The sequence below is a fragment of the Dermochelys coriacea genome, chromosome 3 (genome assembly GCF_009764565.3).
Source record: "Dermochelys coriacea isolate rDerCor1 chromosome 3, rDerCor1.pri.v4, whole genome shotgun sequence".
Classification (NCBI taxonomy): Eukaryota; Metazoa; Chordata; order Testudines; family Dermochelyidae; genus Dermochelys; species Dermochelys coriacea.
Window position 1 is genome coordinate 92,249,354 of NC_050070.1, and position 27,019 is coordinate 92,276,372.

The window sequence follows — 27,019 nt, forward strand, 5'->3', positions numbered from 1 at the left end:
TGCAACAGCCAGGCTGCTGAAGGGCTAGAGAGGATTGAAGTAGTAGTATCAACTAACCACTCTCTGCTGTACACCCTGCTACTTTCATGAAGGGTTGAGGTGCAAATAATGCTTCCCCACACCAATGAAAGAATGCATCTGAAACTAAGTGCATACTCATGGAATTTCCTGACTCCTACTCAGGCTTTTCTTGGTTAACATAATGGGCCCAGAGCCACTGTAGTTCTATCAGCAGGCATCTGCCTTCCTCAGCTCTCTGGATCTTCTTAAGTGCCTGATCCTGAACATAAATTTTAACATTACAGTGGAAGCACAAGACCACCTCGGGATAGAGAAGTGCTAGGCCACCTTGGACATTCTCAGAGAGATTGTCAACCATCACTCCCTGGTTAGACTACCACCCGGACAACTCTACCACCTTCACTTATGTATAGTGCCACTCCCAGTTAGACTGCATTTACATTTCTTGATTTCACATCTTGCTGGGCCTATACCTCCAGCATCAGGCTGGACCCATTCTTGGACCACCATCTGGTGGACATAATGGCCTCGCTAACACCTGAGCAGCTGGGGCCAGCCTACTGGCATTGCAATTAACAGTCTGTTGGAGAATGTGGGCTTTGCAGCATCCTTCCAGGAGTTCTGGCTGGCCTGGAGGAGCCAGAGGCATGCCTTTCCCTCAGCACAGAAATGCTGGGATGTGGGGAAGGTATGTGACCAGCTCTTCTGTCATGACTACACCCGAGGGGCCAGCCGGCGGTGGGATGTGGCAATAGAACGGTTGGAGCAGGAGGTTTTGGAACTGAAGAGGCACCTGGCCTCTCGCCCCAGGAATCCATCCCTCTGAAAAGTGTGTCAGAAAAAATGTGATGAGCTCAGGGCCTTGGGTGCCTCTGTTTGATCCCGCATCAAGTATCTTCAGGAAATGGATTGCGACTCCTGCTTCTTCTATACCCTGGAGAAAAAGAGGGGAGCCAAAAAGCATTCCACAAGCCTCCTGGTGGACGATAGCACACCTCTCATAGAGTCAATTGAGATGCGGGGAAGGGCCAAGGACTTTTATGTCAGCCTTTTCTCCCTGGATCCAATAGATGCTGATGCCTCTGGGATGAAATTTCTACAGTCAGTGCAGGGGACCAGGTTTGGTTAGAGTAACTTCTCACTCTGGTCGAGTTCTTGGAGGCCCTCTGTCTGATCCCCACCAACAAATCACCAGGGACTGACAGGCTGACTCTTGAGTTCTACCACACATTCTGGGCAGTGATCAGCCCAGACCTCGCAACTATCTGGGCTGAGTCCTTGGGGTTCTCTCCCTATAGTGTAGGCAAGCCATGGTCACCCTGTTGCCTAAACAGAGGGACCTCCACGACCTAAGGAATTGGCTCCCAGTTTCGCTCCTCAGCACAGACTACAAATTCATAGTGAAAGCCATCTCACTGCAGTTGGGGTCTATGCTAGCAGGAACGAACCACCCTGACCAGACCTAGACCATCCCCGGCTGGATTATTTTTGACAAACTATCTGGTCTAGGACCTACTCCAGCTAGCACACAGGGATGGTCTGTTACTCACCCTTCTGTCCCTGGACCAGAGAAGGCGTTTGACAGGATGGATCACAGATATCTCACAGGCACTCTGCTGGCGTTTGGCTTCAGACCACTTCATGGGGTTTCTACAGGTGCTGTAGGCCTCTGTGGAGTGTCTGGTCAAGCTCAACTGGGCCTTCACTGAACCGGTCACCTTTGGTTGCGGGGTGCATCAGGGCTGCTCACTGTCTGACCATCACTATTGAGCTCTTCCTCTGCCTCCTCTGCAAGAGGATGACGGGGTTGGTGCTTTGGGAGACAGGCTTGTGGTTGGGCCTTTTGGCATATGCTGACAACGTGCTCCTTGTGACCCCAGACCTGAGAGACCTGCTGTGGGTGGAGGCTTGTCAAACCATCTATTCAGCAGCCTCCTCTGCCTTAGACAACTGGGTTAAGAGCTCTGGTCTGATGGTTGAGGACAGGTGGCAGGCAGTCTCCCTTTCATCCATGCACCATGTCGTCCGGTGGGGTGTGGGACCACTGCTCTATCTGGACATGTACCTTTCTCCCCTGAGATCTCTCTGAGCTGCCAGTCTTATACCAGGACCTCCTCAGGACCTGGAAGCTAGTGTCAGCAACCAGGTCCATAGTGGCCACTGAGGTGGAGGACCTGCTCACAGACCCCCTGCTACATAACCCCCACATAAGTGTGCAGGGGATGGAGTCTTGATTGGTGTCAGAGGACAGTCCTGGCTGGTGCCACCAGAACCAGAGACCTTCTGGATTATGATCTGATAGACTGGGTGAACCTTGCGGTGCTTGGCCAGCACGTGGGGCTGCCCACCCTGTGTGTCTGCTGTCATTTGTTGCAGTAGGCAAGGACAGCCTTGCCTCTTGCTTCTCTCACTTTTCTCAAGAAGGTCCTGTGGGATGGTGCTCCCTGCCCATGCCTTGCTCCTGACCCTCCACAACTCAGCATTGGGACTGCAAGCTTCCCCAGTCATCCCCAACAGGCTGCCTGAGTTGCCTGAATGACATTTAGCCAGTTTGCCTCCAAGACATGCCAGAAAACATCTGTACACCCTCGTTCTTCATACCATCCACTTCCTCACCCTTGTGTCTCACCTCCTCACCCAATGGCGAGACCTGTTACTTCCTGCAGAGGGAGAGGAACTCTGGTGGGCCAGTCTGTACTTGACCCACTGGGGATATTAGTTGCAAGCTCCTCCATCGAGCCATGAGCATGGGCACATACCTGGCACAGTTCACAGACTCCCTAAATATCTGTCCCTTCTGCAGTGAGAGGGAGACTCTGGTGCACATCTACACATAGTGCACCAGGTTGCAGCCCCTCTTCTCGCTCCTCCAGAACCTCCTACTGAGGTTCTGGTTGCACTTTTTCCTGCACCTCCCTGATGTTTGCATACCCCATCTGTGGTCCCACAATGTTGTGGGACCTTCTTGTCAACTTCATCCTGGCACTGGCCAAGATGGCCATCCATCATACCAGGAGGACGATACTAGACAGGAGGGTTCTCTGCAACTGTAGGGTATATTACTAGTTCCTTGTCTGCTCATGCCTCGGGGCAGCATCCATGGACTCCTCAGACACCTTTGAGGAGCAGTAGCGGTGAGTGCTGTTCCAGGTTCTCTGTTTGGTGTCCCCCTCTGAAACCCTGATTTTCAATCTTTATCCTCACTCCTGTTCTGTTTTCTCCTTTGTTGTTCCCAGCAATCAATTTCAGCCAGGACCTAGTGGTTCCTCACTTTCAGTTGAAGGGGCAGGCCTTTAATTATGGGTCAGCCTAGACTAGCCTGTCCCAATACTACAAATAAATACACAAGTTTTGGTTTAAGCCCTGATCCTAAAATGAGCTCCACACATTAAGACCTTAGATTATCATTACACTCATCTATTCCTCCGTTTCCATCCCCACCTCTATCTTACTAGCTGTTGTAGACCATATTGTATTTGATACAGTACATTTGTCTTTATAATTCAGTAGTTCAAGTAATGTAATTTTTTTTCCAAGAGATTTTATATGTATTAATATAATTTTACCTAAATCAAGTTTAATATTATAACTGTAACACAAATAAAAAACTGTAATTATAAAAACTTTCTTTCTCTGCACTGGTCTTGAGAATTTCAAATAATGCTCCTTTAATTGTAACCAAGCCTTTTATCTTGTGAAAGTTTTCTGTTCTCTCATGCAGGGCTTTATAGAAGCAGCACTGGTTTGTTGCAAATTGTGTTGGGGGTTTCTTTGGCTTTGTTAATGAGGACTACATTTTCTGCTTTTCTTAGACAAATAGCAGTTCTCTGTTGACTCTCATAGATTCACAGAGTTTAAGGCCAGAAGGGATTATTAGATCATCTAGTCTGACCTCCTGTAGATCACAGGACATTACATTTCCTCCAATTACCCCTGCATTGAGCGCAATAACATGTGTTTGACTAAAGCATAACTTGTGTTTGGCTAAGGCATATCTTCCAGAAAGGCATCCACTCTTGATCTGAAGACATCAGGAGATGGAGAATTCACCAATTCCGCTGGTAGTTTGCGCCAATGGTTAATTACCCTCACTGTTAAAAATTTATTTCCAATTTGAATTTGTTTGGCTTTAACTTTCCAGCTACTGATTCTTGTTATTCCTTTCTCTGTTAGATTAAAGAACCCTTTAGTACCTAGTGTTTTCTCCCCATGAAGGAATTTATACACCATAATTAAGTCATCTCTGAAGCTTCTTGTAGCTACACTAAACAAACCGGACTCTTTAAGTTACTCACTGCTAGGCATTTTCTTCAGCCCTGACATAATGTTTGTGGCTCTTTTCTACACCCTTCTCCAGTTTTTCAACATCCTTTTTAAAATGTGGATACCAGAACTGTAGAGAATATTCCAATATCAGTTGCACAATTTTCATATATGGAGGTAAAATCACCACCCGATTCCTACTTGCTATTTCTCTGTTTACACATCCAAGGATTGCATTAGCCCTTTTTGCCATAGCATCACACTGGGAGCTCATGTTCAGTAAATCCAGTAAATCCTTTTCAGAGTCACTGCTTTCCAGGATACAATCCCGCATGCTGTTGTTATAGCCTGCATTCCTTGTTCTGAGATGTGTAACTTTGCCTTTGGTTGTATTAAAATGTGTTTTGTTTGAATGGGTCCAGCATACGGATCACTCTGCACTGACCCGTTCCCACCATTATTCATCATCCTGTCAATCTTCCTGTCATCTGCAAATTTCATCAGCAATGATTTTATATTTACTTACAAATCACTGATGAAAATCTCAAACCATGTCAAGCCTCATACTGATCCCTACAGAAGCTCACTAGCAACACCATTTGATGATGTTTCCCTGTTAACAACTACTGAGATCTGTCAATTAGCCAGTTCATAATCATTTAATATGTGTTCTATTGACATTTTACAGTGCTAATTTTTAATTAGAATGTCATAAGTATTAAGTCAATCACCTTACAGAAATTAAACTATATTACAACTATGTAGTTACCTTTATCAAACTAGTAATCTCATCCAAGAATGAAATCAGGTTTGTTTGATAAGACTTATTTTCCATAAAACCATGTTAACTGGCATTAATTATATTCCTAGATTTTAATTTTTTAATAATATCCCATTTCAGCTTTTCCATTATTTTCCCCCAGATTGTTGTCAGGCTAACCAACCTATAGTTCTCCAGATCATCCCACTTAAACTTTTTGAATATTGGAACAACATTAGCACTATTCCAGTCTTTTGGAATTGCCCTGGTATTCCAAGAATTATTAAAAATGAACATCAGCAGGCAAGAGATCTCCTCAGACAACTCTTTTAGGCCTCTTGGTGCAAGCTATCCAGGCCTGCTCTTTTAAAAATGTTTATCCGTAGTAGATGTTTAACATCCTCCATACCTACCAGTAGTCTGGAAAGTACTTATTCTCCTTTGAACAAAACACAACATCCTGCTTCTTTTCAAATACAGAATAGAAATATTTATTGAACACATCTGCCTTTTCTGAATCATTAACCATTTTGCCATCTGCATCTAATAGTGGCTTTTTTCATTGTTAGGATTTCTTTTGTTTCTAATATACTTAAACTCCTTATTGTTCCTTACATATCGAAATTGCAAAAATAAAAACACAAAGGACACTAGTTCCTGGCAAATAGAGTACACTGGAACTTTTAAGGTGGGATGTACAAGGAAGATTAAGGCACTGCAATGCTCAGTGTTACATTGCTCTGCTGCCCACTGGAATTCAAAACCCTGAATTAGGTGCCCAGGCTCCTTATATAATATATGGGGAGAGTTAGGCCCCTAAGAATGGGATACACAAAAGCCAGCAAGTTGTTCAAGCAGCCGCCAAAGTTAACCAATAGGAAATGCTAAGGAGAAGGGTGTGGCCTAAGCGGTATCCCTCAAAGGGAATTAGGGGCTTAACTCTTGGCCAGAGGGAGGCATCATCTCTGTTTGGGATCCACAGCTGGGAACCTTCTCCTGAAGTTAGGCACCTACATCCTTTTTCAGGAAAAACTGAGGTAGAGGAAGTAGTGCTGGTGCCCCCTTATAATCTTTGGCCCATTGGTTATGGCACTCACCCAGGATGTGCGGACCTAGGTTCAAATCCCCGCTCTGCCTGATGGGAAGCGGAGAGAATGGAACCTGGGTCTCTGACCTCCGAGGTGCCCTAAACAGTGGACTGCTCAGTCTTTAGGAACTTTAGGTGCCTACAGGGTTAGGCAGCACCCAATTCTCTTGTGAATACTACCCTTTGTTAATAAAACATTAATCCACAACATCTCATGGAATTACACACCTCAATGACTCACCTGATACTCTGGCATGAAGATTCTGCTTAATGCTAAAATCATGAGCCTGGGAAGCAGACTGCAGAGCTGTCATGGCTGCCCTGCGCAATGCATTATCAAAAATAGGGAGCACTTCATTTGGAAATGCATTGAAATATTCTCCAATCTCCATGTTGGTCTCAAAAAGGGTGAGGGCATCAACAATGACTGGGTAATGTCCCTCATCATCTCTTTCCCTTAAGATACGCAAGATGTCAGTCCTGTGATGTTCCAGAACATAGGATTCAAACACTTGTCCAGTTAGGTTTACTTGGTCAGCATTTAATAGCATATTGAACCTATAATTGTAAAAGGGAAAAAACTTAAAGATCTCAAAAACTAAAAATCAGTTTTTTTTAAAAGAATATTTTTGTTAGGGTCACAAGTGAACACTGTAAACTATTTTACACTAAGTACATTATATGCCATGACAAAAAAATTGTTAAACTGGGATAAAGATAGTTTGCTTTGAAAATTATGAATAAAAAATACCATATGGCAATCATGCATATTATCTTTAGCTAAGAGTCTTAGTTCACACACCTTACTCAGTGAAAACTCTCAGTGACATCAATGAAAATTTAAGATATTTATTTCAATTTCTATTAAGTGCCTCTCATTAGCCCTAGGGCCTTTTACAAACTTAACTACAATGGGACTATTCACATGCAAAAAGTCAAGCATGGGCAGGTTTGCAGGATTGAGTTTCTCAGGGTTGCAACTATATTTGTCTTCCATATATTTGTAGATAATGCCTAACACATTCTGGGTGCTACTGGAATATAAATAATAATAAACTATAATTACATAATAAACATGTTATACCAGCAACTTGCAAAGAAGCAGGAACCTTCTCTTGCTCAAGTTTACCATCTATGAAGTTTAGCACTTGGAATGTTTTCCTTTGAGTCAGTGTGAATGGAACAAATATCAGTGAGTTGTTTGCTTGAGTATAAATGACTTTTGGGCAACAAACAAACTAACAACTAATCAAAACTTTTTTTTTTTTTTTTTTTTTTTTAAAGACCAGGTGGTCTGTGGTTCCTGTGACATTCCTATTTCTCAACTTCCTAAGGGACAGAACATATGTAACATAAATATGTTCTTTGATTGGCTGAGTGTAGTGAGGTCCTCCATTCAGCATGATGGCATTTCTCTGTGAATGTATAAAGTGATAACTTTTGAATGCCACATCCAATCAGAAGGGGGTGTGTGGAGGAATGGAGAATGCACACAGAGCCCCTGCTGTGGGAGGAGGAATGAAGGGTCCCGCCATGAGAGGGAATGGGGGCACACAAAGAGCCACTGACATAAGGGGAAGGGGCAAATGGGGGGGAATGGAGGGCACCCAGAGACCCTAGTAAAGGGGGGAAGAATGGGGGATGCTGGTGTGGGGAAGATGAAATAGGGGGCACACAGAGCCGGGGGGGGGGGTGAAGCAGGGGATGGGAGGGTGGCACACAGGAAACTTGTAGGGGGGAAATGAAGAGACATAAGAACCCCCTTGTGAAATGCATCCGATGAAGTGAGCTGTAGCTCACGAAAGCTTATGCTCTAATAAACGTGTTAGTCTCTTAAGGTGCCACAAGTCCCCCTTTTCTTTTTGCGAATACAGACTAAGACGGCTGCGACTCAGAAAAGGAACCCCTAGTATGTGCCATGAGCTCAGCCCACAGAAGCTACAAAGTGCGCGACCCCCGAGTGCCATCAGCGCGGAGTCAGGAGCCCCAGCCCGCTCAGGCCTGTCCAGCTGTGACTACCGTTACCAGGGAAGTCGAGAAGAAGGGGCTGAAGAAGCGAGGCAGCCTCCCCCCGGGGGGCCAGGCCTGCCTTTGTGTGTGCGCAGCGCCCAGCGCATTGCGGGCACACACACACACACACACACACGGGAGAGAAAGGGGCCGAAGAGGCAGCCAGGCCTGAGGGGCGTCTCCGCCGCCGCAGGCAGGGGGCACACGGCGGCGGCGCGGGAACCTTGCAGCCCCACCTCCCTGGGCCGGGGCAGCCCATCCCGCCGGCACGTGGCGCCGGGCCAGCCCAGGGCCACGGGGAACTCCCAGCCACAAAGTTTCTCCCCGGAGCTCCTGCGGCGGGGGAGGGGCGCGGGCAATGGCCCGCACTGGGGCCGAGCCCAGGGCTCCTGCTCCGGCCCCCCGCCGGGGTTACCTGCCTGCCGCCGCCGCCGCCGCCGCCTCCCGAGCCGGGCTCTCGCAGGCAGCCGCCGCGCCGAGGCAGCGACCCTGAGCGGCCACCCTCACCCGGCAGGAGAAGCGGCTCCGTCCCGCCCCCTCCGCTCCCCGCCCGGGCCGGCTGCCGGCGAGAGGGGCCCAGCCAGCCGGAAACGTGCCTGGCGGCAGCGTGGGAAGCACAGAGCCTCCCCCCGCAGGCGGAGCAGAGCGAGCCCGGGGGCGGCCCGCGGGGCCGGGGTAGAGGCGCAGACTGCGGCCCGGGGAGGCAACTCCGCCAGGGAGCAGTTTGGGCTACTAGGCGGGGGGCCGCGCTGGGCCTCTCGGGGGGCCCTGGGCTCTTCCCCGGGCCGCGGGGTGAGCCGGTGCTGAGCCCTGCCCGGGAAAGCCCCCGAGCCACATCGCGTCTCTCGTCCCCAGCCCCGCTGATCTTTCGGCCGGTGTCTTTTACGCCGCTCGTTCCTCCCCCCCAGGGGCCAGGCTCGCCTCTGACTGCAGGGAGGGTGGTCATCTGAGCCGTGGTGCGAATAAAAACAAGCCGAGCTGTCGCGCTGGGATAAGAAGAGGAGACCCGTGGGGGGCGGGACTGGAAGGGAGAACGAGAGGGCCCGCAGAGGCAATCATGATCTTCGGTAAAGGACTACAGGGCAAGAAGCAGGCTTACATGGGGTTTGTTTGGTTTGTTTTTTTTTAAAAAGAATACTGTTTTAAATGATTTTTTTTTAACCGTTCTGCTTAAAATGTTTTAAACTTGTCCCCAACAGCAAGTAACCGTCACTTTTAGCAGGTTTCGGAGCAGCAGCCCTGTTAGTCGGTATCTGCAAAAAGAAAAGGAGGACTTGTGGCAACTCAGAGACTAACAAATTTATTTGAGCGTAAGCTTTCGTGGGCTGCAGCTCACTTCATCGGATGCATTGAATGGAACATAGAGTAAGATCTATATATACGTACAAATAAGTTGGAAGTTAACTAATTAGCCTCTCACAGTTTGTAGGGAAACTTCCAATTTATCTAAAAAGAAAAGAAGCACCTTAGAGACTAACAAATTTATTAGAGCATAAGCTTTCATGAGCTACAGCTCATGCGAATACAGACTAACAGGGCTGCTACTCTGAAACCTTCCAATTTATCTGTATGTGTATCTCCCTCTCTCGCTGTATGTTGAGCCCCTCCAGACTAACTAAGGATTCATCCAAGATTACTCAGCCTTCTACCTTACTAAGGCACCTTCTATGCTACCACAATAAATGTTAAATGTACCTAGGTTTTGGCATGACCACAGTTTGATTGAGTCAGCAGTTCCACACACTAATGTAACAGACTTCCCCTCTGCCATTAACTGGAATGGAGGTGGATGTGAGCCGAAGGAGGTTGGTGGGGAAACTGGGGGAGGGAATAGGAATTGAAACATTGTCCTTAGATGGTGAGGGAAGGTGGGTGCAACTGTTTGAGGGCTCTGACTGTGTTATAGTTCGTTGGATTTTTAAACAATGTAGCTCTGCTGGATTCCTTCAGATACAGGAATAACTGTCAAACATATTGGTCTGTGCACTAAGCTGCACAGCTGTTTATATGGGTGCATTGCAGATGGGGATGGTTAAATAGTTCTACTAAAACCACCAGTGTGTTGGGACATGGTTATATGGCTCAATAATAATGTTAATGTTCTGTGGCAAGCAGGGTGAAAACATAGTATACTTGCACTGTTAGGAATTATCTGTCCCTGTTTTATGTGGACACACACTGTTTGTGAAGCCAGCAGTATTACAACTTTTAAATCTGTAGTACAGGCAAGGCCCTAAGAGGTGGAGATCATTTAGGAAAGTAACTGAGTTAGAGTTTCTTTAGACTATATACAATGGAGAGGGAATACTCAGGATTTATTAAAATAGAGGTTGCTGTCTTGGAATTAAATTTCACAAGGATTCAAACATCTAGACTCTGTGACTTGGTCTCTTAAGATGACAGAGTGCAGATGCATAGCAAAGAGACATTATACTATAGAATGTAAGGTAGCAATATGTATAATGACTGAATAACCTTTTATATTTCATCTTTTAGCAGAGATTTAAAAGTCCTTAATGACTTACTTTGAGGATATCAAACATTAGAAAAGCTTTTTACCTCTATGACAATGAGATCTTTTGATCAGACTAATTGTCTATTGTAAAGGAAGACTTTGTCTACAGAAGTTTTTGATTTTTCACTGTCAGCAATGCCAAAAAGACCTCCTTGGTAGCAGATCCAAATTCAATTTGCAGTTCTTCTACAGCCATCTTACTTGAGCTTAGGGAAGTTTGCTGTTTGTGATTTTTCCTCATCGGTACAATGGGGATACTACAGTTACTTACCTTTCAGGCAAACTGTGAGAACTACAGATAGTTATAGATAAAGGAGGAAAATGCAATAGTAGTAGTACTCCATTTAAATAAAACTCCCAATTAACTGAAGCTTAGTTAGGTCCATGTCCCCCATCCCCATAGCTGGACAGATACCTCGAGGTCTTCTGAATTTTGGTCTCTAAAGCCAGTCAGGCTGATAGGCAAGCCAGTTTTCTCCTCTTTATGCTGCAGGGACTGGGATACAGCCACGAGTTGTTTTTTTATTATTTGTTTGGTGGGAGTGGGAGGAGTTAAATGTAAGTTTCCTTTTCATCTGAGTATTTGTGATGTGTTCTGTTTAGCTTGTAAAGGGGAGAAAAAATGTTTACATATTTAACTAATTGTAATATCTCACAGTAAAATCTTTACTGCATTTTAAAGTTAAAAAGCAAAACCTCCCATACTTCCTCGTGCCTGACATTCCATTCCAATCCCCATGCACTAGGCCTCTATCCACTCTACAGTCAGATTTCTCCTCTAACATTCATTTAGTCCACAACTACTTTCCTATCTTATTAAGAGTGCTGTTATCCACCACCAACATTTTAAATGCTCTGCTCTTAAATTCTAATCCTGCTTCTGTTGACTTCAAGGGATGGATGATCAGGCCCAAAGATAACTCGCATCACTGAGTGTATGTCTTCTTTTTGTTGTTTGATTGTGCCCCAGTCCTGCAATCGCTTTCTCTGCAGGATGACTGGGCTTACTCCGAGATAGGGGGAGGAGCTCGGCTATATGGAACGGCCACGGAGTAGAGATGCTACTCCTCTGGATCTAGAGGAGTTAGTTGAGGTGGTTCAGGCACCTGATAAGGATGCTCCTTGGGAGGCTTCTGTTGGAACTCTAGTAGGCATGCTGGAGAATCCCCCACGAGGAACTAGAACCTGTTGTGGAGGAAAAGGAGGTGTGGTCCTTTCTACTCTCCATGGTGCTGCTGTGACCCTCACCAGAAAAAGTGGCATAAAGGAAAAAGAACTTTATGCATGTGAGTAGACCCGCTTAGCCTAGGGGACTACTCATCTGCATAAGTATTTGCAGGATCTGAGCCTTCTATTGTAAGATGCTCATTGCAGAGATCTGTGAGGGCAAAAGCACCTTGAAGAGCCATAATTATTGAAAGGTAAATAATAGGGCTGTTGATTAACGGCAGTCAACTCACAGGATTAACTCAAATTAAGTGCAATTAAAATTAATTGATTAATCACAGTTTTAATAACACTGTTAAACAATAGAATATCAATTGAAATGTATTAAATCTCCCAAGAGGAGAAGGCGGGTGGTGGTGGTCGGGGACTCTCTCCTCCGGGGGACTGAGTCATCTATCTGCCGCCCTGACCGGGAAAACCGAGAAGTCTGCTGCTTGCCAGGGGCTAAGATTCGTGATGTGACGGAGAGACTGCCGAGACTCATCAAGCCCTCGGATCGCTACCCCTTCCTGCTTCTCCACGTGGGCACCAATGATACTGCCAAGAATGACCTTGAGCGGATCACTGCGGACTACGTGGCTCTGGGAAGAAGGATAAAGGAGTTGGAGGCGCAAGTGGTGTTCTCGTCCATCCTCCCCGTGGAAGGAAAAGGCCTGGGTAGGGACCGTCGAATCGTGGAGGTCAACGAATGGCTACGCAGGTGGTGTCGGAGAGAAGGCTTTGGATTCTTTGACCATGGGATGGTGTTCCATGAAGGAGGAGTGCTGGGCAGAGACGGGCTCCATCTTACGAAGAGAGGGAAGAACATCTTTGCCAGCAGGCTGGCTAACCTAGTGAGGAGGGCTTTAAACTAGGTTCACCGGGGGAAGGAGACCAAAGCCCTGAGGTAAGTGGGAAAGCGGGATACCGGGAGGAAGCACAGGCAGGAAGGTCTGTGAGGGGAGGGCTCCTGCCTCATACTGGGAATGAGGGGCGATCAACAGGTTATCTCAAGTGCTTATATACAAATGCACAAAGCCTTGGAAACAAGCAGGGAGAACTGGAGGTCCTGGTGATGTCAAGGAATTATGACGTGATTGGAATAACAGAGACTTGGTGGGATAACTCACATGACTGGAGTACAGTCATGGATGGTTATAAACTGTTCAGGAAGGACAGGCAGGGCAGAAAAGGTGGGGGAGTAGCACTGTATGTAAGGGAGCAGTATGACTGCTCAGAGCTCCGGTACGAAACTGTGGAAAAACCTGAGTGTCTCTGGATTAAGTTTAGAAGTGTGTGCAACAAGAGTGATGTCATGGTGGGAGTCTGCTATAGACCACCGGACCAGGGGGATGAGGTGGATGAGGCTTTCTTCCGGCAACTCACGGAAGCTACTAGATCGCATGCCCTGATTCTCATGGGTGACTTTAATTTTCCTGATATCTGCTGGGAGAGCAATACAGCGGTGCATAGACAATCCAGGAAGTTTTTGGAAAGCGTAGGGGACAATTTCCTGGTGCAAGTGCTAGGGGAGCCAACTAGGGGGAGCGCTTTTCTTGACCTGCTGCTCACAAACCGGGTAGAATTAGTGGGGGAAGCAAAAGTGGATGGGAATCTGGGAGGCAGTGACCATGAGTTGGTGGAGTTCAGGATCCTGACGCAGGGAAGAAAGGTAAGCAGCAGGATACGGACCCTGGACTTCAGGAAAGCAGACTTTGACTCCCTCAGGGAACAGATGGCCAGGATCCCCTGGGGGACTAACATGAAAGGGAAGGGAGTCCAGGAGAGCTGGCTGTATTTCAAGGAATCCCTGTTGAGGTTACAGGGACAAACCATCCCGATGAGTCGAAAGAATAGTAAATATGGCAGGCGACCAGCTTGGCTTAATGGTGAAATCCTAGCGGATCTTAAACATAAAAAAGAAGCTTACAAGAAGTGGAAGGTTGGACATATGACCAGGGAAGAGTATAAAAATATTGCTCGGGCATGTAGGAAAGATATCAGGAGGGCCAAATCGCACCTGGAGCTGCAGCTAGCAAGAGATGTCAAGAGTAACAAGAAGGGTTTCTTCAGGTATGTTGGCAACAAGAAGAAAGCCAAGGAAAGTGTGGGCCCCTTACTGAATGAGGGAGGCAAGCTAGTGACAGAGGATGTGGAAAAAGCTAATGTACTCAATGCTTTTTTTGCCTCTGTTTTCACTAACAAGGTCAGCTCCCAGACTGCTGTGCTGGGCAACACAAAATGGGGAAGAGATGGCCAGCCCTCTGTAGAGATAGAGGTGGTTAGGGACTATTTAGAAAAGCTGGACGTGCACAAGTCCATGGGGCCGGACGAATTGCATCCGAGAGTGCTGAAGGAATTGGCGGCTGTGATTGCAGAGCCCTTGGCCATTATCTTTGAAAACTCGTGGCGAACGGGGGAAGTCCCGGATGACTGGAAAAAGGCTAATGTAGTGCCCATCTTTAAAAAAGGGAAGAAGGAGGATCCTGGGAACTACAGGCCGGTCAGCCTCACCTCAGTCCCTGGAAAAATCATGGAGCAGGTCCTCAAAGAATCAATCCTGAAGCACTTAGAGGAGAGGAAAGTGATCAGGAACAGTCAGCATGGATTCACCAAGGGAAGGTCATGCCTGACTAATCTAATCGCCTTTTATGATGAGATTACTGGTTCTGTGGATGAAGGGAAAGCAGTGGATGTAGTGTTTCTTGACTTTAGCAAAGCTTTTGACACGGTCTCCCACAGCATTCTTGTCAGCAAGTTAAGGAAGTATGGGCTGGATGAATGCACTATAAGGTGGGTAGAAAGCTGGCTAGATTGTCGGGCTCAACGGGTAGTGATCAATGGCTCCATGTCTAGTTGGCAGCCGGTGTCAAGTGGAGTGCCCCAGGGGTCGGTCCTGGGGCCCGTTTTGTTCAATATCTTCATAAATGATCTGGAGGATGGTGTGGATTGCACTCTCAGCAAATTTGCGGATGATACTAAACTGGGAGGAGTGGTAGATACGCTGGAGGGGAGGGATAGGATACAGAAGGACCTAGACAAATTGGAGGATTGGGCCAAAAGAAATCTAATGAGGTTCAATAAGGATAAATGCAGGGTCCTGCACTTAGGATGGAAGAATCCAATGCACCGCTACAGACTAGGGACCGAATGGCTCGGCAGCAGTTCTGCGGAAAAGGACCTAGGGGTGACAGTGGACGAGAAGCTGGATATGAGTCAGCAGTGTGCCCTTGTTGCCAAGAAGGCCAATGGCATTTTGGGATGTATAAGTAGGGGCATAGCGAGCAGATCGAGGGACGTGATCGTTCCCCTCTATTCGACACTGGTGAGGCCTCATCTGGAGTACTGTGTCCAGTTTTGGGCCCCACACTACAGGAAGGATGTGGATAAATTGGAAAGAGTACAGCGAAGGGCAACAAAAATGATTAGGGGTCTAGAGCACATGACTTATGAGGAGAGGCTGAGGGAGCTGGGATTGTTTAGTCTGCAGAAGAGAAGAATGAGGGGGGATTTGATAGCTGCTTTCAACTACCTGAAAGGGGGTTTCAAAGAGGATGGCTCTAGACTGTTCTCAATGGTAGCAGATGACAGAACGAGGAGTAATGGTCTCAAGTTGCAATGGGGGAGGTTTAGATTGGATATTAGGAAAAACTTTTTCACTAAGAGGGTGGTGAAACACTGGAATGCGTTACCTAGGGAGGTGGTAGAATCTCCTTCCTTAGAGGTTTTTAAGGTCAGGCTTGACAAAGCCCTGGCTGGGATGATTTAACTGGGACTTGGTCCTGCTTTGAGCAGGGGGTTGGACTAGATGACCTTCTGGGGTCCCTTCCAACCCTGATATTCTATGATTCTATGAAATATTTTTGGATGTTTTTGTACATTTTCAAATATAATTTCAATTCCAATACAATACAAAGTGTACAGTGCTCACTTTTTTTATTACAAATACTGCACTGTAAAAATGATAGAATAGCATTTTTCAATTCACCTTATAAAGTATTGTAGTGCAATCTATCGTGAAAGTGCAATTTACAAATGTAGATTTTTTTGTTACATAACTGCAATCAAAAACAAAACAATGTAAAACTTTAGAGCCTACAAATCCACTTAGTCCTATTTCTTGAGCCAATTGCTAAGAGAAACAAGTTTATTTACATTTATGGGAGATAATGCTGCCCACTTCTTATTTACAATGTCACCTGAAAGCAAGGTATTTACGTGCCAGATATGCTAAACATTCGTATGCCCAATGCTTCAGCCGCCATTCCAGAGGACATACTTCCATGCTGATGACTCTCATTAAAAAAATAATGCATTAGTTAAATTTGAGAGAATGAACTCCTTGGGGGAGAATTGTATGTCTTATGCTCTGTTTTACCTGCATTTTACCATATATTTCATGTTATAGCAGTCTCGGATGACAACTCAGCATATGTTGTGTATTTTAAGAACACTTTCATTGCAGAGTTGACAAAATGCAAAGGTACCAATATGAGATTTCTAAAGATAGCTATGGCACTTGACCCAAGGTTTAAGAATCTGAAGTGCCTTCCAAAATCCGAGAGGGATGAGGTGTGGAGCATGCCGTCAGAAGTCTTAAAAGAGCAACATTTCGATGCGAAAACTACAAAACCTGAACTACCACACACACACGCAATCAACCTTCTGCTGGTGGCGTCTGACTCAGATGATGAAAATGCATGTGTTGGTCCGCACTGGTTTGGACTGTTATTGAACAGAACCCGTTATTAGCATGGAGGCATGGCATCTGGAATGATGTTTGAAGCATGAACGGGCATACTTCAGGTAACACTGTGAACAAGAAACGGGCAGCATTATCTCTTGCAAATGTAAACAAACTTGTTTGTCTGAGCGACTAGCTGAACAAGAAATAGGACTGAGTGGACTTGTATGCTCGAAAGTTTTATATTTTATTTTTGAATGCAGTTATTTTTTGGTATATAATCCTACATTTCTAAGTTCAATTTTCTTGATAAAGAGATTGCACTACAGTACTTGTATTAGGGGAATTGAAAAATACTATTTCTTTTGTTTTTTACAGTGCAAATATTTGCAATCAAAATAAATATAGTGAGCACTGTATACTTTGTATTCTGTGTTGCAATGGAAATCAATATATTTGAAAATGTAGAACACATCCAAAAATACATAAATGTATTCTATTATGAACATCATGATTAATTGCACAATTAATCATGATTTTTTAAAAATCACGTGATTAATTGCAATTAATTTTTAACAGCTCAACAGACCTAGTAAATAACCATATTTATTCAAGCATTTGTACACATGGATTCTAATGAATGGCTAGTAATCACTCCATAGTGGAGAAGGAGGATAGGACCCCTATCAAATAATGACCCCAGAACAGCCCTGCCAAACTGGACATCTGTTGTAGAAGCTGCCACAATGGAGTATGAATGGTGTGACAGGGTAAGGCCAGCTGGCTATAGAAACGTAGTCTTATTGGGATCTGGGAAGTGGGCGGGCGAAGCCCGTCCACCGCTAAAGGATCCCCCCCAGCCTAAAAGGGGAATCCACAGGACCTAGATACCCAAAAAATTGCAGGGGACAACTAATGAAATAACAGGGACAGGAGTGCAGTCAAAGGGTCAAACGAAAGGAACCAGACAGGGACACCGAGCAGAGAACCCCGGACAGCGCCCACTGCTATTCAAAGGCCTCAAGGGAGTCAGAGGACGCCGCCCAGAGGAACTCTGCCCGGATACGTGAATGGACCGAGGATCGGAAATAGGCCCCACAATCACAGGAGACTCCATTGGCCAACCTCCTCACTCTGGTTTTGTAGATGGCCATTTTTGCTAGGGCCAGGAGGAGGTTGACCAGGAGATCCCGTGACTTTGTGGGGCCACGGATAGGGAGTGCATAAATGAGAAGGTGAGGGGAGAAGTGCAACCAAAAACGTAATAAAATATTGGTGAGGAGCCGGAATAGGGGCTGCAGCCTGGCACGCTCCAGGTATACATGTGCCAGGGTATCCCTCACGCCACAAAAGGGGCAGGTGTCTGGGATTGAAGTGAACAGCGCCAAGTACACGCCCGTGCTCATGGCTCAATGAAGGAGCCGCCAACTGACATCCCCGGCGAGCCTTGGGACTAAGATGGAGTATAGGCTGGCCCACCGGGGCTCCTCACCCTCCAAAGGTGGCAGGAGGTCCCGCCATTTTATATCGGGGCGGGACACGAGGGTGCGGGCTTGAAGGGTGTGGAGCACGAGCGTGTAGAGATGTTTTCTTGGCGTGGTTTGAAAGTAGACCACCTGCATCTCGTGCAGCCGGCTTCTAGTGAAGGGGTCGGTTGGGTCCACGGGGCAGGGATCGAATTAAAAGGTCCGGTGGGCCTGGGGTAACAGGTGGGCAGGGTGTGCCCTCGTGCAGGACCCGGTCGAGATGAACCCGAGCAGCGGGCGGCAAAGCGGCCTTCACCTCCTGAAGTATGCGCCGGGGAGTACAAGGTCTGGAAAGCCCCATGCGCTGAGCAAGCGTCAGGGGATCCAGCCAGTCTCCTTGGTCATAGTCCAGGAGGTCTCCGACTCTTGTGACCTCTGCCAGGATCAACCTCTGGTGCACCGAGTGGGACTCCGCCACATGCACACGGAGCTGGGGGTTGTGTAGCAGGGGCTCCGCGAGGAGATCTGCCCCCTCGGTGGCCACCATGGACCTGGTCATTGTAAAGAGTTTCCAGGTCCGGAGGAGGTCCTGGCAGCCCAGAGAGGTCTCGCGGAAGACCTCTCGGATGGAGATAAAGGAGCTGCCGGTCGTATTGGAGCCCTCGGAAGCGGTGCAGGAAGGCGTGCGCCAGTATGCTCCACGCCGGACTACCTGCACCATAAAGGAGCCTCTGCAGGGTCTGGAGGCGGAAGACATGGACCTGAGTGAGCAGACATTTTAGGCCCTGCCCTCCCTCCTCCAGAGGTAGATGAAGAACCCCTTCAGGGACCCAGTGCAGTCCTGACCAAAAGAACTCCAGAATCGATGTCCGGAGGTTGGCCAGGAAACCCGGGGCCGGGACCAGGGTGTTGAGCTGGTACCAGAGCATGGACAGGACTAGTTAATTAAGCACTAGCGCTCTCCCTCGAAGGGAGAGGCACCGGTGTAGTCCAGTACATTTCTGGAGCCGCTCTATCACCCCGCCCTCTAAACTCTGCCAATTCTCCGGCGGAGAGGGATGCGTGGCAGAAAGGTAAACGCCCAGATAGAGCAGCGGACCCGTGCTCCACCAGATAGCCTGAAGCACGGGTGGGAGGGAGCTCACCTGCCGCCAGTCCCCTACCACCAAGCCAGAGCTCTTGATCCAGTTGACCTGCGCAGAGGAGGCTGCCGAATAGATGGCCTGGTAAGCCTCCACCCGCACCAAGTCGCCCGGGTCCTGGACCACGAGGAGCACGTCATCAGCGTACGCCGACAGGACCAGCCGCAGCTCTGGCTCCTGCAGCACCAACCCTGTCAACCTCCTTTGGAGGAGACAGAGGAAGGGCTCGATCGCCAGAGCGTACAGCTGGCCTGAGAGGGGGCACCCCTGCCGTACTCCTCGCCCGAAGTTGACCGGTTCGGTCAGGGTCCAGTTGAGCCTTACCAGACACTCTGCGGAAGCGTACAGCACCCGGAGAAAGTTCACAAACCTGGGTCCGAAGCCAAACGCCTGCAGAGTGCTCAGGAGATACCCGTGATCCATCCTGTCGAATGCCTTCTCCTGATCTAAGGACAGAAGGACGAACGACAGACCATCCCTACACCCAAGTTCCAATAGGTCCCGGACCAGATAGAGGTTGTCGAAGATGCTGCGGCCCGGGACGGTGTAGGTCTGGTCTGGGTGGACCACGTCCGCCAGCACGGACCCTAGCCTCAGGGAGATGGCTTTTGCTACGATTTTGTAGTCCGTGCTGAGGAGCGAGACGGGACGCCAATTTCGTAAATCGCGGAGGTCCCCCTTCTTCGGCAATAAGGCCAGCACGGCTCGCCTGCACGAAAGAGGGAGGACCCCGCTCTGCAAAGACTCGGCCCAGACGGTGACTAGGTCTTGGCCCAGGACATCCCAGAACACGCGGTAGAACTCCACGGTCAGCCCGTCTATGCCCGGAGATTTATTGGTGGGCATGCGACGGAGGGCTTCCGAGAACTCGGCCAGAGTGAGAGGCAGCTCGAGCCGGTCTCGGTCGCCCACGCTGACCGTCGGGAGCTCCTCCCACAGCACTCTGCAAGCGTTAGGATCGGTCGGATCCGGGGAGAATAGGCTTGCGTAGAAGGCTCTCGCCCTCTCGCACATCTCCACCGGATCCGTGAGGGGGGTGCCATCTTCTGCCAGTAGGCAGATGATATGTTTCTTAGCCCCCCTCTTTTTTTCCAGGGCGTAGAAGAAGCGGGAGCTGCAATCCATCTCCCGAAGGAGACGGATGCGGGATCGAACAAAGGCACCCCGGGCCCGATGGTCCTCGAGGCTCCGGAGCACCTCCCGCTTCTCCCGGCACGCTCCGCAGAGGGGTAGATCCTCGGGGCTGGCGGCCAGACGCCTCTCCAGCTCTAAGACCTCCCGTTCCAACTGCTCTATCGCTGCATCCCTCCGTCGGCTGGTGCCCCGGGTGTAGTCACGGCAGAAGAGCTGGGCGCGCACCTTCCCTACGTCCCACCACCGCCGTGCCGAGGGAAAGGCACGCCGCTGCCCTCGCCAGGCCAGCCAGAACTCCCAGAAGGACGCCACGAAGCCCGCATCCTCCAGCAAGCTGTTGTTAAAATGCCAATAGGCCGGCCCCGGCCTCTCCGCGCATAGGGAGGCTGTCACGGTGGCTATGTGATGGTCAGAAAATGGGGCCGGCCGGATGCTGGAGGAGTGGGCTTGTGAAAGATGAAAGCGTGATAAATAAATGCGGTCCAACCGGGAGTGGCGCGACCGATGGGCCTCCACCCGGACAAAGGTGAACGTGGAAGTGTCATCCGGGTGGTGGTCGTGCCAGACGTCCACCAGGGAGTGGTGTTCGACTATCTCCTGGAGGACGGGGACGGCGGCTGGACTCTGCTCGGTCCCCGAGCGGTCCCGCTCCTCAAGGGTGATGTTAAAGTCCCCTCCCAGGACCAGGCACTCCTGAGGATCCAAGGTGCCGAGGAAGGCGGACGCCTGCTAATAGAATTGCAGCCGCTCCGGGCTCGCTGCTGGGGCATAGATGTTGACGAGGTTGACTACGAGCCCCTCCATGTGGACCCAGAGGTGCAGCAGGCGACCCGGCACAGCCTCGGCGACCCCCAGCACCTCGGGCCGTAGGTCGGGGGAGAACAGGGTCGCCACTCCAGCCGTATGAACTATGAGGTGGCTAAAGTAGACCCTGTCCCCCCAATCCAGCCGCCAGCTGTCTTCGGGGGTCGGATCTGTATGGGTCTCCTGCAGGAAAACCACAGAGTACCTCCCCTCCCGAAGGAAGGAGAGCACCTGGGACCTACGGAGACCCATCCTACAGCCATGGGTGTTCAATGTTGCGATGGTAAAGGGTGCCATGAGGAGGGCTGGGGGGGATCCTCGCCGGCAGGGATGCTAGTGGCTCCCTGCGGGCCGCGCAGCAGTCCGTGACCAACCCCGTAAGTGAGTAAGGAGTCACGGAAGAGGCGGACCCACTGGTAGGCCGCAGCGCCCTGCCTCCCGGTCCTTTTACCCTCCCCCATGAGGGCCCTTGCGGTTCGGAGGATTTGATTAAAGTCCCCCCCATCGCTGGAGGGCAAGCTGGACTTTGTTGCGGGAGCCACGGATGTCTTCTAGAAACTCCCGCAACTCCTCTCGCAGCGCATGGGGGGCTGGGGTTATGGTCTGGTTACTCCCCGACGGGGCCCTTGGTACAGCCCCATGGCCCACCGAGACAGGCAGACAGGGTGCGGACCCCCGACGGGGCTCCTGATGGGTTGACCTGAATGCCGGGGTGATAGGGGGCGGCGGAGGGAGGATAGCAGCCCCTGGTAGGTCGGGACGTAAACACAAAGGCCGCTCCCTGGGGGTCATCTTTTGGCAAGGGGAAGGAGACAGTCCCAGGGGCGGCAATAACATCTCGGGATGTGGACGGGATAGGGACAGGGGCAGGGGCAAGGTTAGAGGTGAGTTTTTGGGTTGGGAGAGGGCTCTCAGTGATGCCGGGCGCAGGCTCTATGGTGGATTTGGCAGCCACGGCATCAGGGGGTGGACTCTCTCCTGTGGGGCCCTCTCCCGGGAAGGAGGTCGAATGCTCCTCATCAACGACGGGTGCCCCTGGTGGCTCAGGTCCCAGTTGCGAGGCACTGGCCGTCGCCTCAACAGGTTCGGCGGCCCTCAGTGGGGTGCCATCTGCAGCCAGGTTGATGGAGGAGTCCAGAGGCCCCTCGGAGGTGGGAGCGGAAGCAACGGTTAGTGCGAGGGAGCGTGAGGAAAGGGGGGGTGGAGTGAAGTCGCCTATATCGAGGCCCGCTGGCATAGGGTCGTCCTCCCCTTGGGTGACCGGGGTCAGACCCAGGGTCTCGATCTCCTCGTATATTGATAGATCAGTTTCTGCCACCCCGGGATTCTCCCTGCTGCCACCTGACGCGACTGTTGCCTCGGGGCACACTGAGGTTTCAGATGGAGCCTTGGGGGCCATTGAGGAGAGGGACTCCCATGGAGAGGAGATACCGCCTTCCAGTGCTGCCACGTCTTCACCAGCCGGCACCGGTGGATGGAACACACCCTTGGGTAAAGTGGAAGGCTCGGCATCGGTGCCCCCCTTCCTGGTCTTCCGGGGGGCCTCCGCATCAGATGGGAGGAGCGGAGCTCGAGCTTTCCGCTTGCCCCGCTTCCCCTGGACTAGGGCCCAGTCCTCCATAGCATCATCTAGGGGCTGGTTAGCAGCGGTTGTGTCGGGGCAGAAGCGATGGCTCAGGGACTCGAGGGGGTAACGGTGGAGCAGCACAAGGGAGGGAAGATTCCCCTTGGGGTGGGCCCTCTCCCATGCCTGGCAGTGTCCATGCCGCACCCTCCTCCACAGGCCTCACCAGATTGCAAGGGGTGGGGCTCTCCCGCTCGTCTGGGTATAGTTGGGGAGGTGCCCCTTGGGCCCGAGCGGGAGCAATGGTGGACTGGGAAGGAGGAGGGGTGGTTTGGGGCGCCGGCGATGACGGGGCTGGTGCCCCGCCGGGGCTCGGGAATCCCGGATGCCCCTCCTTGCTGGGCCAAGGGGCAGTTCCTCCGGACGTGCCCCATCGCCCAGCAGAGGTAGCACCGGGCCTCCCCCGTGGAATAATGCACCCGGTAACGGACCCCCTGGTAGGGGACTAGGAAGGACCCCTCCAGCGCCTCTCTGTCACGTGCTGTCGGTGGCAGTTGAAGCTGCACTTGCCGGCGGAATGAGAGGACGTGACGGAGGGTGGGGTCTTTGCAGCCCAACGGGAGAGGGCTGATGACAGAGATGGGCTTCCCCAAGGTAGAAAGGGCAGGTAACAGGGCGGAATTGGGGAGAAAGGGAGGGACGGAGGTCAGGACCAGGCGGACGCCGAGGTCCTCTAGCGGCTCTAAGGGGACGAACACGCCCCCAACAGCCAGGCCCTTCTCCACCGCCTCCTGGGCGGCGGCCTCCGATGTTAAGAAGAAGACAACCTTTGCATACGTTTTGGAGGCCGCCACAATGGCTGTGGGCCCCACCACCCTCGCCAACGCCCGCACATAGGTCTCCACGTGGGGCGAGGCGGGCACCAGGAGGCAACGGACGCCGTGCTTCCTGGTCATGGTGGGAAAGGGGCCCCGGCTGCTATAGATGGTAGCGGAGGTGGTGGGCTGGAGAAATGACGTAGCAGCAGGCAGGGGGGCTGCCACCACCTGGGCGTATGCTCTGGCGGCCGGGGGAGGGACATCTGCAGAGCTGGTGGGGTTCTGTCTACACTTGCCTCCGGAGTGATTGATCCAGCGGGGGTCGATTCATTGAGTCTAGTGAAGATGCGATAAATCAACCACCGAGTGCTCTCCTATCAACTCCGGTACTCCACCGGAGTGAGAAGTGTAGGTGGAGTCGACGGGGGAGCGTCAGCAGTTGACCTACCGCAGTGAAGACACTGCGATAAGTAGCTTTAAGTGCGTTGACTTCAGCTACGCTATTTTCATAGCTGAAGTTGCGTAACTTAGACCGACTTAGCTCATGCCCCCACCCACCCTCCCAAAGGTAGACCAGGCCTTAGGAATAGTATAAAATGTCTGTTAGGCAGCAAAGGCCTGATAGACCCCATCACAGAGCCTTTCTGAGGAAATAGCCAACGCTTTAGGTTTGTCTCCAAAAATTACAAAAATCCTTGATGATTTAAGAAGCAGCTTTTGTTCTAAACAGGTAAAAAGAAAACATTGAGTGTATGAAGCATAACTGCTTCAGGAGAATCATGAGGTTTAGGAAAAGACATGGGCAAGTATTTCAACTGATTAATCAGAAAATCCAAAACCTCTTTGACAAAAACGTTGGATGTGGTCTGAGTAGTCTTGTCCTTGCAGAATATAATGTATATAAGGCCTGCCATCAAAGCCTGGATTACATCCACTCTATAAGCCAAAGTAATAGCCACCAAAAATGCTGTGTTAATAGAAAAGTAGTATAATGAACATGATATGGGTTCAAAAGGAGATTTCATCAATGATGCACCACATTCAAGTTTTCGCTAGGAAAGGGGTTCTTGACTGCGTGGAACAATATGAAACAGGCTCTTGGAAACACTGATACAGTGGGATGGGAAAAAACTGATTGACCCTCAAAAGACAGATGATAGGCAGAGATAGCAGCTTAGTGCTCTCTAAAAGAACTAATCAACAGACCTGGGTGTTTCAAAGACAGTAAATAATCCAAGATAACAGGAGCAGACGATTCCAAAGATTGAAGGTGTCTTTGAATGGAACCCAACAAAAAACACTTCCACTTAGCTTTGTACATCAATCCTGTAGAAGCCTTTGTGCTCTGGATCAAAATGTCCCGTGCTACTACTGACAGTCCTGTCAACAGAATTTAGTCAACTAGCCTCTATTCTATCAGATGTAGAAAAATTGGGTCAAGATATAACACGAAACCTTGGCTCTGTGAAATGATATCTGGATGGTTTTGAAGTGGAAGAGGAGACAGTTGGCTTGACAGGTGCAACAAGTTGGAGTACTAGAATTGATAAACCCAGGCCAGAGCTATCATCACCATCTCATCCATATGTTGTTGTATCTTCTTGAGAGCACTGGAAATATCCCCTCTAGGATGGAGGAAAACCATATAGGAGGTCTCTTTCCTAATGGATCACGAATACATCTGCCAGAGAGTTTGGACCCTCTCCTCCCTGAGAGGAAAATATAAAGTACTTTGCATTGACATAGGTAGGAAAGAAGTCTATAGTGGGGATCCCCCATTTTAAAAGGAACCAAATCTTTGAGTCCATTTGTGCGTAGAGGAGCCCTTCCTGTTGATCTTATCCACTAAATTTTTTTGGCTGCCTAGTAAGTGTAGGGCTGTTAGGTTGATCTGATGAATGATGCACCAGTCCAACAGGTAGATAGTTTCCTGGCATAATGCGGATGATTTTGCTTCTTCGAGTCAGTTTATGGAATGCATTCCTGTAATACTGTGTGCCAGGATTTGGATGATTGTGATTTGCAGGAAAGGTACAAAAGCCTTTCAGGCTAAGTGAACAGCTCTGAGTTCTAGTACAATTATGTTCAACTGAGATTCTGTCCTGGACCACAGTGTCTGAAGTTTGTCTAAATGTGCACCCCAACCATGTTGGCGCAATCTGTAACAAGAGTCTTTGGCAGGGGTAGGATGATTGAAACACTACAGGTTAGCTGACATTTTGAGTTTTTGTCCACCAAAACAGAGATGTCAGCACTTGTGGAGGGACCACTATAGATAAATCCATGCTGTGTCAAACTAGTTGGTAAACAGATTTTGAGACGGCAAAGACCTGAACGGGAGGGGGGATCAAAGTACAAGCAGCTGTGTGTCATAGCAAGCGTGGCAGATTTTCACTGAAATTCTTGGCTGAGAATGAAGGTTGGAAATGAGATGACATATTGTGCCAAACTTTCTTTGGGGATGGTATACTGATGTGGATTCCAATATTCTAGTATTGCTCCATAATCTTTACTGGTTGAATAGGGATGGGAGTAAATTTGTCTCAGCTAGTCCTCGGGCCTACCCAGGAGAATGGATGGAGAACTGTTTGAATGTAATTTGTGACTTGCTGCAGTGAGTGGCCTATCACTCAGTTTCTCAGATAGGGGTATATATCACTCATTACTTCAGATGAGTTGCTACCACCAAAAGACATTTGGTAAAAATCCTTGGAATTGTTCACAAGCCAAATGGTAGGATTCTAAACTGGTAATAAAGGTAATAAAATGCAGATGCTTTCGGTATGCAGGATGAACAAACACATGGTAGTAAGCATCCTGCAAGTTAAGAGTGGTGAACCAATTCATGGGATCTAGAGAAGGGATTATTGAAGAAACTTTCACACACCATCCCTACCAGTCAACTTCATTGGTTTCCTATCACATACAATACTCACCTTCACTGGTAATTTCCTCAACCCAATTTACATAGTCTCTAAAGACCTAAATAGGATGAAGATACTAACCAGTTGAATTCCAACCACATGCTATGGAAATAGGTAAACAAAATAGCTCACCATAGACCTCCCTGAGGTCTCCTTTTCCATACTAGCCATGCAGCCTTGTTGGCTATCCACAGGGCAGTTTCCAATCCCCCACTGTGTGAATCTCACACTCAAACATAAAAGGAAGGTTCCAACCAGCTCAGCTCAATCCATCCGCCTGCAACTGAGATTGGAAAATGGAATCTCACCCAAGTAGGGTATAAATAGGGCTTGCTCTTCATTTTTGTATATGAGACTCTCACCATGCATAGTTAAGGGCAAGAAGAAAGTGGGGAGGGGGAATACTTAATACAAACAGTCGTACTATCCACTTAAAACAGCCTAAATATCAGCACTATATTCCAATTCTGTATTCATGTTGTCAGGACAATCCAACCTAATGATCTCCATGAGCTTTCACCTTTGGGACAGAGTCAGGTTTTGGTGAGCTTTAGGGAACGATGCTAGACCTATTTGTTATTGCCTTAGCTTTTAGTTGATGTTTGTTTCCTATCAGTATAG

At 49.2% G+C, this 27,019-nt stretch overlaps 1 protein-coding gene across 7 annotated transcripts in view; it reads right to left on the reverse strand.

The window, feature by feature from the left end:
- Positions 1-9,138, reverse strand: part of MCM9 (minichromosome maintenance 9 homologous recombination repair factor) — a 73,857-nt gene extending 64,719 nt beyond the window's left edge. Inside the window, exons 1-2 of one of the 7 annotated variants that reach the window (XM_038394407.1) lie at positions 9,028-9,138; positions 6,373-6,689 (exon numbers count right to left, since the gene is read on the reverse strand). In XM_038394407.1, the coding sequence (XP_038250335.1) occupies positions 6,373-6,682 (310 nt within the window). In that variant the 5' untranslated portion in view covers positions 6,683-6,689; positions 9,028-9,138. Of the gene's footprint in view, positions 1-6,372; positions 6,692-7,197; positions 7,732-8,556; positions 8,681-9,027 lie in introns of those variants that run through there. The other 6 variants (XM_043510876.1, XM_038394405.2, XM_038394406.2 and 3 more) reach the window with 6 other exon arrangements.
- Between the last annotated feature and the right edge of the window lie 17,881 nt (positions 9,139-27,019).